General features: G+C 46.2%; 1 protein-coding gene across 2 annotated transcripts in view; it reads left to right on the top strand.

Annotated features, from left to right (window-relative positions):
- ECE2 (endothelin converting enzyme 2) overlaps positions 1-15,333 on the top strand; it is a 103,694-nt gene that overhangs the window by 55,383 nt on the left and 32,978 nt on the right. For both annotated transcript variants that reach the window (XM_040349774.1, XM_040349773.1), the window contains exons 3-6: positions 364-508; positions 3,535-3,750; positions 5,174-5,298; positions 8,373-8,519. In XM_040349774.1, the coding sequence (XP_040205708.1) occupies positions 364-508; positions 3,535-3,750; positions 5,174-5,298; positions 8,373-8,519 (633 nt within the window). The remainder of the gene's footprint in view (positions 1-363; positions 509-3,534; positions 3,751-5,173; positions 5,299-8,372; positions 8,520-15,333) is intronic.

Genomic DNA, 15,333 nt, shown 5'->3' with positions numbered 1-15,333 from the left:
TCAGTTTGTGTCTCTGTTTTCTAAATGGGAGTCACAGGATGCTGTGCATACTTGGGGCATTCCCTGAACTCCTGTGGTCAGATTGATGCTGGCACACCTCCTCAAAAATAGGAATCAGTGTTTCATTTTGGCAGTTTAGGATTTTTTCCTGTAGAAAACATTTCATACATCAACCCTATAGATTATTAAGGCCACCCAATGAGCACATGAGTCAACCAGGTATAAACATTAATTAAGTATAGTCACAAACCAATGAAGGTTGCCCTATGTTACTTTGTCTCATTAAATAAAGCATTCCATGTTCAGCTATTGTTACTATCTTTCTTTACCCTTCTTTTCTTATCATGTGTTTATTTTGTATAGATTGGATTTCGGAAAGGAAGAGGACATATGCTTGGCTCACTTGGTGGTAGATCTCAGCCAGAAGTTTTTCTAGGAGTCCTTAGTGCTGTTCTAGGATTGCTGCTCCTTGGATGTCTTATTGCTTTAGGAGTTCAGCAAGTCTCAGGTGCGTCAGATTCATAATTTTACCATTCCCAAATGTTGTTCTTTTATCAATTCTAAAAGCTCAAAGGCAGAAGGAAAGTACAAATTTTTAGTAAATGTACCAATTTACCTAAGTATGTCTATGGAAATTATATTGTTGTGCACCTGCACCATGAAATGAGGAGGGTATATTCAGGCATTTTAAATTTTAAATGTGGTTGGTGGATTATGTTGCCAGTTCTTAAAGTGACAGATTATAAAATATAATAGAAGAGTACTCCTGCGCTATCACTAAAATGGTGATGAAGTGAAATAACTGCTGCAAACACCGATAGGTAAATCCAATGACCAGTGATGTGTAAATAGGTAATGAATGGTGTTGCGCTGTTAAGTGTAAGTGTACACAGTGGAATCAGGGGATATTTTCCAAACAATGTAAAATAAATGAAGTTGATGAAATGAGCGACACACTATAAAAAGTGCAAAGTGACTCAATCCTTAGAAACTCCCCACAAGTTATATATATACTATGACAATCTCTGCATATGTGCTCATTTTGGGCATTACAACAGTGCCATAGCTAGTGAAAAAAAGCAAAGTCTATCTGTGAAAATGTAAAAAGATGCAAAAAGTCTATAGAAAGTCCCAGAGCTGTTCTGGTGGACAAGATAGAGGAGTGCTGCAACATTTTATTAGTGCTGATATATAAAGAATGGGACAGGTGTCCCCTGATGAAGTCACGTGGTTTCTTCATATTCATATTCTTCATATTTAATGTGATATCACACTATTTAGGCATCCCCTTCCTTCCTCTACACGCTTCTTGAATAAACTTGGGAGAAATACCAGACAATTGAGGAGAAACTACCACCTAGTACAGAGTGTCAATTACTGAGCTAAGAAGCTAAGGAGAGGAGGACCCCTAGAGGCAGTGGGGATTGTATACACCTGAGAGCCAACAGCCAGTGTCTTCTCGAGCTAGTTCCCCTATCGATATGGTTCCCTGCTTGACTGCGCAGGCGCAGATGAAGCCCACGGAAATCTCCGAACATGATCAGCTAAACACGGCGCATGCACGGCATCCAGGCTCATTCCTTACCATCCCTGTGGACTTGGAGGATGTTAAAAAAAGAGCCAGGAGGCCGAGCGAGCGCAGCGAGGCGTCCGAGCAAAGCGAGGACGTGAGTATGACTGGCCACTTACAGTGAATTCCACATCATCCTGTACCTGTTGCTACAGCTGATCAGGTTTGGTGATTTCCGTCGGCTTGGATGGCCCCTGCGCAGTCAAGGGGGGAACCATATCGATAGGAGGAATCATATCGACATAGGAGAATTCATAGAGACAACTGGGAAAGTTTATGCTGTTACCTTACAGCAGTAAGATGAGAGGCCATCTCACACAGAGGTGTCACTGCATGGAATTAAGAGACACCTGTCGCATATTTGATATATCTGCATATTAAACATTTCCAGCACTTCTCTATACTGTTCATCAAAACAGCTCTGGGACTTTCTATAGACTTTTTGCATCTTTTTATATTTTCCCCGATATTCTTTGCTTTTTTTCACTAGCTATGGCACTGTTGATTTGCCCATCATGAGCACTTATGTTATTTATCTATTTTATGATACGGAAATTTTCATATTATATATATCACTCGTGGGGAGTTTCTGAGGATTGAGTCACTTCTTTGCACTTTTTATTGTGCGTCGCTCGTTTTATCAACTTAATTTATTTTCTGTTGCTTGGAATTAATCCCCTGATTCCACTGTGTACACTTTTAACAGCGCAACACCATTCATTACTTATTTAGATTATAAAATATGCTTATTCTCATGAGAATCCCAGAGCATCCTCCAGAATTGTATCACACAGTTTTAAAGGGTGGGGGATGGAGACAGGGGTTGTTGGTGGCACCGCAGAGGGGGATGGAGGCAGGGGACTATTGAGACAGGGAGTGATTGGAGGCAGGGGACCTGGGGGAGATTGGAGGCAGAGGGAGATTGGAGGCAGCGGGAGATTGGAGGCAGGGGGAGATTGTGGCACCGCAGAGGGAGATTGTGGCACCGCAGAGGGGGGTGAAGGCAGGGGGTGTTGGTGGCAGAGGGGGATGGAGGCAGGGGGTGTTGTGACGAAATAATTTGCCCTTATTATATCGAAAATAACAAGAATATGTTTTTTTACCTTAATATCTACCTTAAATCACATTGCTATTTGCAGGGCATACTTGTTTGTAGCCTAAATACTGAAATTTGCACCTATAAATTTAATTTAGTAACTTTTGTGAAATGCCAGTAAAAACGTGGCTGCGCCAGTAAATTTCGGGTGTCGTGCCAGTAAATTTCAATCTGGTAGGTTGGCAACACTGTGGTGTGGTCAGTTTGCATCTCTCAGCTTCTAATCAGAGCTACAGGATGCTGCACGGACGCACAGTGCGCCTCTACTCCCATAGCCAGCCTGGATGACACGCTCTCCCCCCTGTCTTATTGTACTTGGCTTTATTTGGGAGCAGCTCCTAGTGAGAGCCTTGCTGTCAACACCAGCAGCAGACAGGAAGCATGCCGCTGAATGTAGCCACGGCTCTGCTTTCTGAAGAAAGATGGGCTGAGAGTCCATGCAGTCACGTGATTGCTGAAAAAGGGAAAAAATTGTATAAAGCTGCTTTTTTCTTTTTTAAGAAGAATTAATTATTATAGGAGAGATAGCAATAGTGTGTCAATGTAATCACTTCCTTTTTGTTTAGACTTTACATATATACGATTCACCTTGTACATGAGCAAAAAACACATTTGTAGACATGTATCCTTTTTTTTTACGGATCTGAACACAGGAGCATTGTTATTTACGGAACAATGCATACAGGTACATAAAGATTTATAATGTAGCGATGCATTCAGAGCCACAAGCAAGATCTTATGCATAAATATCAGAAAATTATTATCTGTGTGCAAGAGGAATTCATGTTATAGGCATTGTAATTGACAAATAGGGAGGTTTAGGGTGCAGGAGGTCTGATCCCTTTGTTTTGTATCTTCTTACACCTAGACAAGACTCGCTCCTTGTGTCTCTCAGAGGCCTGTGTTTCTGTAGCTGGCCGTATACTCGATTCCCTGGACAGAGACATAGAACCATGTCAGGATTTCTACCAGTATGCTTGTGGAGGGTGGATGAAGAGGAACCCTCTACCTGATGGCCGGTCAAGATGGAACACCTTCAACAGCATCTGGGATCAAAACCAAGCGGTGTTAAAACATATACTTGGTAAGAAAGATAATGGTGGAAAGAAAGTGAGGGGGAAGGAAGCGGAAAGGTGATAAAATAATAGTAATCAAGTAAAATAAGTTAAGCAACATTAAGAGCCGGTTCACACTGGGGCAACACGACTTACAGCACAACTTTGGGAGGCAACTTGGACACGACTTGAGTATGAATCATCAGGCAACTTACAAGGCAACTTCAAGTCCCCTCCAGGACAGGAGGCTTTCCAGTGGCCAATCAAACAACAATCAGCTTTGTAGGAGGGAGGGGTTTGCCTGAGAAATGTATGTTATCTTCCTGTATTGTTGCTTCAGTTAAGACAGTGATCAGACTTCTGAGGCAACTTCCATTGAAATCAATGGGTACAAGTTGCCTACAAGTCGGATTGAAGTAGTACAGGAACCTTTTCTGAAGTCGTACATTAAGACGGCTCCATTCACTTCCATTGATTTTCTCAACCACGCAACTTGGGACGACATGGGGCAACTTCAAGTCGGATCCCAGGTCGCCCCTGTGTGAACCGGCTCTTATAGCTAGATTCACAAAGAGTTACGCCAGCGTATCAGTAGATACGCCGGCGTAACTCTGAATCTAAGCCATCGTACATTTAAGTGTATTCTCAAATTGAGATACACTTAAATGTAGCTAAGATACGACTGCCTGCGCCGTCGTATCTTAGCTGTCTAGTTCCGCCGGCCGCTAGGGGCGTGAACGATGATTTACGCCTAGAAGGCGTAAATCAGCGAGATACGCTTATTCACGAACGTAAGGCGTTTTCAGGCGTAAAGTTAGTCGAACAAATAGCTGGCCTAGCCAATGTTAAGTATGGACGTCGTTCCCGCGTCGAATTTTGAAAATGTTACGTTGTTTGCGTAAGTCGTCCGTGAATGGGGCTGGACGTAATTTACGTTCACGTCGAAACCAATACGTCCTTGCGGCGTACTTTGGAGCAATGCACACTGGGATATGTCCACGGACGGAGCATGCGCTGTTCGTTAAAAACGTCAATCACGTCAGGTTATGGTTTATTTACATAAAACACGCCCACCTCTTCGCAATTTGAATTAGGCGCGCTTACGCCGGCCCATTTACGCTACGCTGCCGTAACTTAGGAGGCAAGTGCTTTGTGAATACAGCACTTGCCTCTCTGACTTAAGGCGGCGTAGCGTAAATACGATACGCCACGCCAGCTCAAAAATATGCCGCCCTACGTGAATCCAGCAGTCAATGTCTAGAAATGCACATTTGCACAATCTTTTGAGATTTCTATGATTCGAGGTATCAGCAGTTGAAATGGCCTGGTCTTAAATAAAACTGTGTGTGGTTGTGTTGGGTATGTGCAGATGGGTGGGGGTTTTGCCATAGGTATACAAATGTTTATTTTATCATTTTAACTGTTACTGAAATAAAATGTTATATGTTGCAGAGAATGTTACATTTAACTCTAGCAGTGAGGCAGAGATGAAGACACAGCGGTTTTACCTGTCTTGCCTCAAAGAACTGAAAATTGAGGAGATGAAAGAAAAACCCCTCACTGACCTGATAAAGAAGGTGAAAATGCTAACAACCTCTTGTTAAAATAGACTGAAATCCTAACTGAGTGATATTTAGTTAGCAAGAAACTAAATAATTGTACCACGTAAGGGTAGGGTGCTGGGGTGGTTGTCATGTCTTCCATATTTCCCTCCTCGTTGGGCGCAAAGCAAGGGTCACATGAGAGGTTTACCCGGGGTAGGTTCTTCTGGCCTATGCAAGGCATCTGCAACAGGATCACCTCTTCCTCTGTGCCATTTTCATCAATGTCCTGGAACAAGGCTGAGGCTGCTTCTGTAGGACCTCTACTCTCAGAGATGAACATACATCAAATACACTTGCACCATAACTGCTATCCAGTAAACTCTCGGGTCCTGTTGACAATGTACACCTTCACTCTAACTTGCATTTAGGAGAGACACACTGAGACTTGTCCACTTCCACCCATCCAACGTATTACCGCTATTTTAATCCCAGTAACAGTGTGGGGTCCCGCCATGCACCTAGCATGAACTCCATGCGTGCACTTCACTTATATCTTTCTTTTCCATACCTGCGTACAGGTTGAGAACCTCTGCTACGCAAGTCTGCTCCCATTGCTATGGGAGACCGAGTGCTCATGAAGAGAGTGCTGACAACAACTTCCTCGCTGCAAAAGGCTGTCCCACCTGTCACAAGCATATTATTCATGACAGGCTGCTTGGTATACCTTCCTTACCCTTGGTAACCACTGTATCTTCACACTGCAATAACTTTTAGTACTGATATCTTCATACCCCAAAGTGTTTTAGTGACCTGAGCTGTAGATTGTGCCAGCTACTTGCATTACACCCCTTGAGTAACTTCACACCAGGTAAAGACTCCAGCTTTACTGGAAAAAGGGCAAAAACATCACAAAATCCAACAGCAGCATGCCTGCAAAGGTAGAGTCCTTGTATAATAAGGGAATCCATCAGTGGCATTCCCCAGTGGCTTTTGTCTTTGAGGACATACGCCAGGTCCTGGTGACCTCCTACATTACAGCAGTTGCAGAAGTTAGTAAAATTCTCTCGCTCCTCATTAGTGCAGTTTTTTGGGCTCTCTCCCATTTGGGCTTTCTGCTCTGGAACCACTGTCCCTCTCTTATAACACAGGATCATTGGGTCGGACCCAAGAAAACCCACTAAACAAAAGAACCAGGAAAAACTTTAACCCTCACCTTCCCGTCTGGGGCAGCAACTAACTAGCTCAACATCAACCTGCTTACATGTATAACCACTGCTATCCTCTAGCAGCTTGTCACTGTCTACATACATAGATTCCAGCAACTTCTGCACATGAATTCTAATGGTGGATTTCCTAATAGTGAAAGCAATAAATTATGTCTGGGCTATGTAGATCAGCATAGCTGCTTCTAGAATCCATTGGGAGTGTATGTAACAGGAGCCAATGTAGGAGAACTTTGGGAGACTGAGACAGGACCCTGTCACCCTATAACAGGAAGTACATTGACAGGATCACCAAGTATTATTTTAGTAAGTTTCATATTTAAAAAGATTGAAAATTAGTTTGGAAATTACAATTTTCATGCTGTAGACTTGCAGATCTCTTGCAACTTTGCTCTTGCTAGAGACTTGTCACACAAATTTTCTTCAAATTGGAAAGTGTCAACTAGAACGTGTGCTTCAAGTGATCTGCAAGTGTACAATTTGCCAATGAAAATGTGCAGCATTATGCCCTGTACACACGATCGGTTCATCCGATGAAAACGGTCTGATGGATTTTTTCATCAGATATCCGATGAAGCTGACTTTCATCAGTCTTGCCTACACACCATCAGTTAAAAAAAACGATCGTGTCAGAACGCGGTGACGTAAAACACAACGACGTGCTGAGAAAAATGAAGTTCAATGCTTTCCAAGCATGCATCGAGCATGCGTTGACTTGATTCTGAGCATGCGCTAACCAATGGATTTCCCCACAGACGATCTTTTTTTTCTATTGGTTTTTTAACTATCAGATAATTTTAAAACAGGTTCTAAGTTTTTTCACCGATGGGAAAAAAACTGATGGGGCCCACACACGATCGGTTCGTCTGATGAAACCGGTCCATCAGACCGTTTTCATCAGGCGAACTGATCGTGTGTATGCGGCATAGCAATTCAACAATGCCACGAATTTGTGGCAAGTAATTCTTGCTATCTGGGTAACTTCCTGCTGCATCGCTAAGACAGGAAGTGAAGTTAAAGTGGTTGTAACCCTAGACAAGCATGTTAAACAGAATAGTCCTTGAGCAGTGTTATTTGTCCCTTTCTATGCTGTAAAATACCTGATTGATCATGCCTGTTCCTGTGTCCTGTTATGTGAACTGACCACGGTAATAACAGTTGCTGATCCATAATACTGTGGTCAGTTTACGTGCCTCCATCATACTGCTCTATGCTGTGAGTCTCTCCCCCTCTCCTCCTGCCGCTATTTCGTGTGGCAGTAATGTTAGTGATTACATTTACTGCCAAACCCTCTGTTATAACAAGTTATATTACACAGTGTGTGTTTTTTTTAGTTCTGCAGCTAAATACCTTATTTCACATTGCCGTTGTGTGGTCACGTGACTTCCTGGCTGATGTCAGAGGGGAATCTCAGTACCTCCCACTGTAGTCCTCAGATTAGGGAAGGAGAGCAGCGAGATGTCACATGACTGCACAGAGCTCTGAAATAAGGTATTTAGTTGCATAATTAAAAAAAACATGTACACTGTGCAACATAGCTTGTTATAACAAAGAGTCTGGCAGTAATTTAATCACTGACTTTACAACCCCTTTAAATCTCCCTGACTGGACACAAAGATAAAAGAAAAAAAAACCTGACTAGGTCTTTACCGTTCCCTGTTCTATCTAAAGCTAACAAAAAAAGAATTGGCTTTGCATAAATTTAAATATTCTTGGAATATATTATATAGCTTTAGCGGCTATTATTGACAGTGTTACCCAACTTGTTTTTGCATTGTATCCCAATACCCCAAATTCCTTGTTTTGCACTCCAGTACTTCTGTAGACCATTGTAGTAGCTTTGTCATAATTGTGTTGGTAACAATAAACAATGTTTCTCTTAAGGTTGGTGGATGGAATATCTCAGGTACCTGGAGAGGGGATAACTTTATGGCTGTGCTAAAGACTGTCTCAGGGACGTACCGGGCGACACCATTCTTCAGTGTCTTTGTAAGCGCGGACTCCAAGAGCTCAAATAGCAACATTATCCAGGTATTAGCATTAGACTACACAGTAAATATATACAATATACAATAGAACAATATAAATATATCATGTGGAGGCATGTTTTTGGCACATAGAAATAGTTGACCTACTTAGGGGGCTATTTAAAATGCAAAACAGATACTGCTATCCACTATCCGACAGACACTGCAATGTTTACTCAGCACTGCTCCTACAATTTACATACCATTTATAAATGAGATGTATAGAACCACACAACCTTGATAGTGAGCCCTCATTAACACCGGTGCGATTTGTCATGCAATTTGGAACTTACTCACTTGTCGGCAATGGAAACGTTTATATCGCATTATGTCGCACAGATTATGAAAAAAGTTCATACACTACTTTTTTTCTGATTTCATTTGCAATTTGCAAAGACTTCTGTTAAATGAAGTTGCAAGCCACAATGAAATCGGCGGTGCACATCACACTGATCTGAAGCTTTGAAATCGCGTGGAAGTAGCATGATTTCAAAGCTGCACCAGTGTGAAGCAAGACTAAAGCCCTGTACACACATGCCGAGTGTCGGGAGGTAACGACTGGTTAAAAAAAAAACGAGCCAACATTTAGCGCGTGTGTATGTCCCTCTGTTGGATGTGCATACTGAAAAACTAGCAGCCCACCGACTCTCGATCAGCGCTCTCAGCCAATGGCGGAGAGTGCTGATCGGAGTGATCTGGTGGGGGGGATGGCCGCCACCCACTAAACACAATTTATACATATATAAGAGCAGACAGTGAAACCTTTGTTTCAAAGACCTTTTATCCTCAAAGATCACAGCAAAATGAATGTATTCATTTTGTAATCCAGAATGATATAGGGAATTTTTTGGGACATTCCCCAAAAATAACTCAAAAAATTTGATGCACGTTATTATACAAAATTATTTCAAAATCGCATATAAATTGTTAGAAAGTTTAACCACTTCAGCCCCGGAAGAATTGGCTGCTCAATGACCGGGCCTTTTTTTGAGATACGGCACTGCGTATAATGACGGCGGCTGGTCAGCAAGTGGTTAAAGAACTTTCTTTTTTCTTTAACTTTTTAACAATGTATCTGGGTAGTCCTATGAATTAGATATACAGTGTTCGTGTTTTTGAAATCATTTTGTAAAACGTTGTAATAAAGTTTTTGTATTTAAGCTTTTTGTTTATTTTTGAGGAATGTCCCAAGTGTTAAAAGTTTTCCTATATCACATTTAATCTCAAAGTCTTGGCATTCGCATTTGTATTGCTGTGTTTTTTTGTTTTATTAGGATTACAATGAAAGAGCCATAATTACTTCCCATTTTGGAAGTTTGTAATCCAGCTCAATTTACTCATTCTCCAACAGTGATTCAGCAGCCTTTTGGGCACGAGTGGCCGGGGCAGTAAAAAAAGGTGATAGAATCACAGGTTTACCACCTCCTGGCCATGCACCCAAATTTTTAGCACCTTCAGTAGTGCCTACTGAAAGCCTGTCACCTGCTACCATACCACCCTCCAAAAAGCGATCCACCAAAATGGTAAAAAAAATGGAATTGTTAAAATTCATGTACGTTTATTTTCTCTTTCGTTCATGGACGGACACAGCAGCCTTTGACCTTAGGGTATTATGCACCTTCCTTCTAGGAGAGATTAGGCAGAAAACAGCACTTTTAAGTGTTAAAACACTTTCCTCAGCACAGCTCCTCCCAGGGGGCGTGGTCACCCGGGTATAACCCACACTCTGCCTCAGCAACTCCAGTTTTTTTCTGCCTAACGTCAGAAGAGACATGGCCTTCTGGAGTCCCTGTACTCTGGAGTTTTTTTGCGATTTTTTCGCTTTTATTTTGTTTTGTTCCTGCATTTTTGAATCCTGAGATTCTACTATCAACTGCCGACTGGGTGACAGGCTGGGTCTTGACTCTTGTAGTCCCCCCATGTTCGGCCATCGAGCGTGTGCCGGCCCTCAGCTCAGCTCTGGGCCATTCACAACATGCCCCGTTTGCTCCAGGGGTGGCCGGGGAACTACATGTTCCAGGGCGCACATATGACCGGTCTCTATGGCCTTGTCACAGTGTGTCTGGCCGACAGCCATGCCGTTTAGCGGACGTTGGTTCTGTCAGGAATGCCTCCAGCCGGTGTTCGCAGGACGGGTAAGTAAGCCCCTTGCCTTGGCAAGGTGGTATGGCTGGTGCTTCCCTGGGGAGGTCGAATGAGGGTCCGCCCTGCTTTCCTCTCTCCCTTCCTCTCCCTCCTTCCCCATGCTGGGTGGCGGCTGTAAGGGGGGGCCCTCCTGGGGTTCTATCGCTACCGGAGACCGTGTGTTGTGGGGTGCTGTGATTTTTTTTGGCGTTTGGGGAGTTGCTGTGTGTGCTGGCTGTGTTTTTTACGGTGTCACTGTCTTTTTAAACTGTGTATGGCCGTCATTTTGCCGCGGACTCGGTATGCATTGTTCGGTGGCCATTTTCTTGTAGTCGCATGGTGTTTTTTTACCTCAGATGGTGGCCATCTTGGAAAAGTCTTGGCCTCTAGTGCCTGAAATACCGCAGCAAAAGACCACGAATCTCCCCCTGAGGGACAGCGCAGCCAGCTCTTCTCAGCACTTCTCAGTGCTTCAACTCACACTGCAACCGGGTGGGGTGGTGAGTTCCCTGGGGGCCCCCTGCCTTTTGTTTTGCAGCCGGGAGGTGACCGGTGTGTTTTTTCTGCCTTGCAGTGCCTGGGTGGCATAGCAGTGGGGACAACATGGAGCCTGAACCTGGAGCTTCTGCCTCAGCAATGCCTGAGTTAACCCTTAGTGCCCCTGCCGCCTCTGTAGAGGCTATGACGGCAGTCCTTGAGGCGTTTCTCGCCAGGATTTAAGCGACTAGTGGCCAGAAGGGGGGTAAAAAGCGCCCCCTCCCTGAGCCTGCTTCTGGGGATGTCTCTGACACAGAATCAGGCCCTGCTATTGCGTCTGGCTCTAGTTGTGTCATGTCAGATGATGCAGGCTTAACCTACGCGGACAGTGAGGATGACTCTGCTTCAGGGTCAGTGAATGATAAGGAATTTGTTGGAGCTCCTATCCCTGCGGTGCGGGATACTCAGAAACTTGAGGATTTGGCGGAGGCATCGGATGTGCCGGTTCCTTTTGGGTTCCGCAAGCCACCCCGCACCGCAAGAGTGTTTCCTTGTATTCCATATTTGGACAAATTGTTATACAAGGAATGGGATACGCCGCAGAAAGTTTTTGCTGTTCCAAAATACTTTGCGACCCGTTATCCCTTTGAGGAGGACTTTTTGAAAAAGTGGGTCTATCCTCCGTCAGTGGACCCTCCCGTGTCCAGATTGAGCAAAGCCACCACGTTGCCGGTGGAAGGGGCTCCCGCCTTTAAGGACCCCGCGGACAGGAGAGTGGAGGCTGTGGCCCGCTCCATGTTCACAGTAGTTGGTTCGGCAGTAAGACCGGTTTTGGCCGGGACTCTGGTGTCGCAGACACTTACCGAACGGGCAAAGTTTTTGCTACAGGAGCTGGAGGCGCAAGGTGCTTCCGAGACCTGTGTGGACCTGACTGAACAATTGGTTCAGGGTCTGAAGTTTGTCTGTGAGTCGGCCCTGCATACGCTTCCCTTGCTTTCCAGGGCCTCCGCCTACGCGGTGGTACTACGCCGCCTTGTGTGGCTTAAGTGCTGGTCTGCGGACCAGTCCTCCAAGAAGGCCTTGGTGGATTTACCCTTTAAGGGTGAACGGCTTTTTGGGGCGTCCCTGGATGACATCATAAAGGATGCCACAGGTAGTAAGAGCACACTGCTCCCACAGTCTGGGAAGGGCAAGGAGCCATGCCGTAAGCAAGGGCCCTCCTTTACTACCCCCAAGCGTTTTTTTCGCCCGCCCAGTGCGGCAGGAAAAAGTTTTCAAGGTGCTAAGACCCCCGCTACAGGGCAAAAGCGCACCTGGTACCGCAAGCCTAAGAAGCCTGCGGACAAACCTGCTTCCGTATGAAGGTCTGCCCCTGCCCGTGTCTCGGGTGGGGGGCCGACTTTGCGAATTCGCGGCTCGGTGGAGGTCTCTTCTTTCCGACCGTTGGGTTTGCGAAGTAGTTTCCTCGGGGTACAAGATAGAGTTTCTCTCTTGTCCACCAAACAGATTTTTTCCTTCCAACCTCCAGCTTCCTCCGGATCGCCGGAAGGATCTGTCAGGGGCTGTCCAGGATCTTCTGGTCAGGGGAGTGATTGTGCCGGTTCCCTCGATGGAACGGTTTCAGGGGTTTTACTCCAATCTGTTTGTAGTTCCCAAGAAGGAAGGGGTCCGTCCAATCCTGGACCTCAAGGCCCTCAATTGTTTTGTCAAAGTGCAAAAATTCAGGATGGAGTCGATTCGCTCGGTGGTGGCAGCGCTCCATCAGGGGGACTTTCTGGCGTCCTTGGATATCATGGACGCATACCTGCATGTTCCCATATGCTCAAAGCACCAGAGGTTTCTGCGCTTTGCGATCGGGGAGGACCACTTTCAATTTGTGGCCCTCCCGTTTGGCCTGACCTCGGCACCACAGGTTTTCACCAAGGTGCTCGCCCCAATCCTGGCCCTGCTGAGGCAGCGCGGGATCGCTATCATAGGATATCTGGGCGAGCTTCTCCTGAGAGCTTGCTCAAGCTCAGAGTTAGAAGAGGACGTGTCTATTACGTGTCAGACTCTCCGAGAGTTCGGCTGGCTTCTGAATATCCAGAAGTCAGTCTTGGTTCAGTCTCAGCGACTGGAATACCTGGGGTTAATCCTGGATTCCGCGGAGGCGAGAGTTTTTCTCCCAACAGAAAAACTTCAGACACTGCAATCTGCGGTGCAGCAGTTGTCGACCCAGAAGTGGTCATCTCTTCGATTCTGCATGAAGGTTCTGGGTCTGATGGTGGCCTCTTTCGAGGCAGTTCCGTATGCCCAATTCCACACCCGAGTGCTACAGAAGGAAATTCTGTCACATTGGGACAAGCTCCCTTCATCTCTGGATTATCAGATTCAGATGAGTCACCTAGTCAAGTCCTCCCTGGTGTGGTGGCTGACGTCTCCAGTGCTTCAGCCGTGGCGTACATCAATCATCAGGGTAGCACACGGAGCTCAGCTGCAGCGATGGAGGTTGCGCACATCCTTCGGTGGGCCGAAAGGTCCGTTCTGGCTCTGTCGGCCGTGTACATTCCGGGAGTACAGAATTGGCAGGCCGACTACCTAAGTCGCCAAACACTAGACCAAGGAGAGTGGTCACTCCACCCGCAGGTGTTTCAGAGTCTGTGCCTAAAGTGGGGCACTCCAGACGTGGACCTTCTAGCGTCCCGTCTCAATCGGAAGGTGCCACGGTTCGTGGCCAGGTCGAAGGACCCGTGGGCGGACTCGTCAGACGCGTTGGTGGCACCTTGGGGTCACTATCGCCTAATTTACGCCTTCCCTCCTCTGAAACTTCTTCCTGGCCTTCTGCACAGAGTGGAAGCCGAAGGGATTCCAACAATCCTGATCGCCCCAGATTGGCCGCGCCGCTCCTGGTACGCAGACCTGGTGTGTCTAGTGGCAGACGTCCCTTGGCGTCTACCCCTGAGAGAAGATCTTCTGTCGCAGGGTCCGATCTTCCACCCTGCTTTACAGTCGCTGGCTTTAATGGCGTGGCTGTTGAGAGCCAGGAACTTAAGGACCGGGACCTGTCAGGCTCGGTGGTCTCTACCATGCTGCGTGCACGGAAGTCTACTTCACGAAAGATTTACCATCGTAAGTTGAAAGCCTACATCTCCATGTGTGAAGAGATAAAGTGGCACCCCCGTACATACGTGATGTCCCGGATTCTGCTGTTCTTACAGCGTGGAGTGGATCAGGCTCTCGCCTTGAGTACGGTTAAGAGTCAGATTTCGGCTCTAGCTGTTTATTTTCAGCGACCATTGGCGGCGCACTCCTTGGTGCGTACGTTTGTGCAGGGGGTCCGGCATGTGGCCCCTCCTGTGCGTCCTCCACTGCCCCCATGGGACTTGAATTTAGTCCTCTCGGTGCTTCAACAAGCCCCCTTTGAGGACATTCGGAAGATCCCCTTGTTGACTCTGTCACAGAAGGTGGTTTTTCTGGTAGCTATTACCTCTGTCAGACGGGTGTCTGAACTGGCGGCCTTGTCCTGCAAGGCTCCCTACTTGGTCTTCCATGAGGATAAAGTGGTGCTGCGGCCGCAGCCACCTTTTCTCCCAAAGGTTGTTTCGACTTTTCATATTAATGAGGACATTGTGTTACCATCCTTGTGTCCTCGGCCGAAAAAACCCTGAAGGAGGTCACTTTACATTCCCTGGATGTGGTTCGGGCCCTACGTGTGTACTTATCTGCTACGGCTCCGTTCCGGAAGTCGGACTCACTGTTCGTGTCGGTGAATGGTCCTAAAAAAGGTCTGGCGGTCTCGTCGGCCACCATTTCTAGGTGGATCAGACAGGTTGTGCTTCAGGCCTATGTCCTGAAGGGGCGGGCGCCTCCCTTTCAAGTTACGACGCATTCGACCAGGGCGATCGGTGCCTCTTGGGCTTTCCGTCATCAAGCCTCTGTGTTACAGGTGTGTAAGGCGGCGACCTGGTCGTCAAACCACACCTTCTCAAAATTTTACAAGGTGGATGTGAGTGCATCTTCGGATGCCTCCTTCGGCCGCAAGGTGTTACAGGCGGCAGTTTAAGGTTGGAGTTCCACCGTTGAGAAACTCTGGTTTTTGTTTGGGGTGTAGCTTGGTTTGCTGTGTTGTTTTCCCACCCCTCAAATTTTTTTGACACTGCCTGGGGACGTCCCTAAGGTCAGAGGCTGCTGTGTCCGTCCATGAACGGAAGAGAAAATAAGATTTTTGTACTCACCGT

This window comes from Rana temporaria, chromosome 4 (genome assembly GCF_905171775.1).
Source record: "Rana temporaria chromosome 4, aRanTem1.1, whole genome shotgun sequence".
NCBI lineage: Eukaryota > Metazoa > Chordata > Amphibia > Anura > Ranidae > Rana > Rana temporaria.
This window is presented reverse-complemented; position numbering and strand designations above follow the sequence as displayed.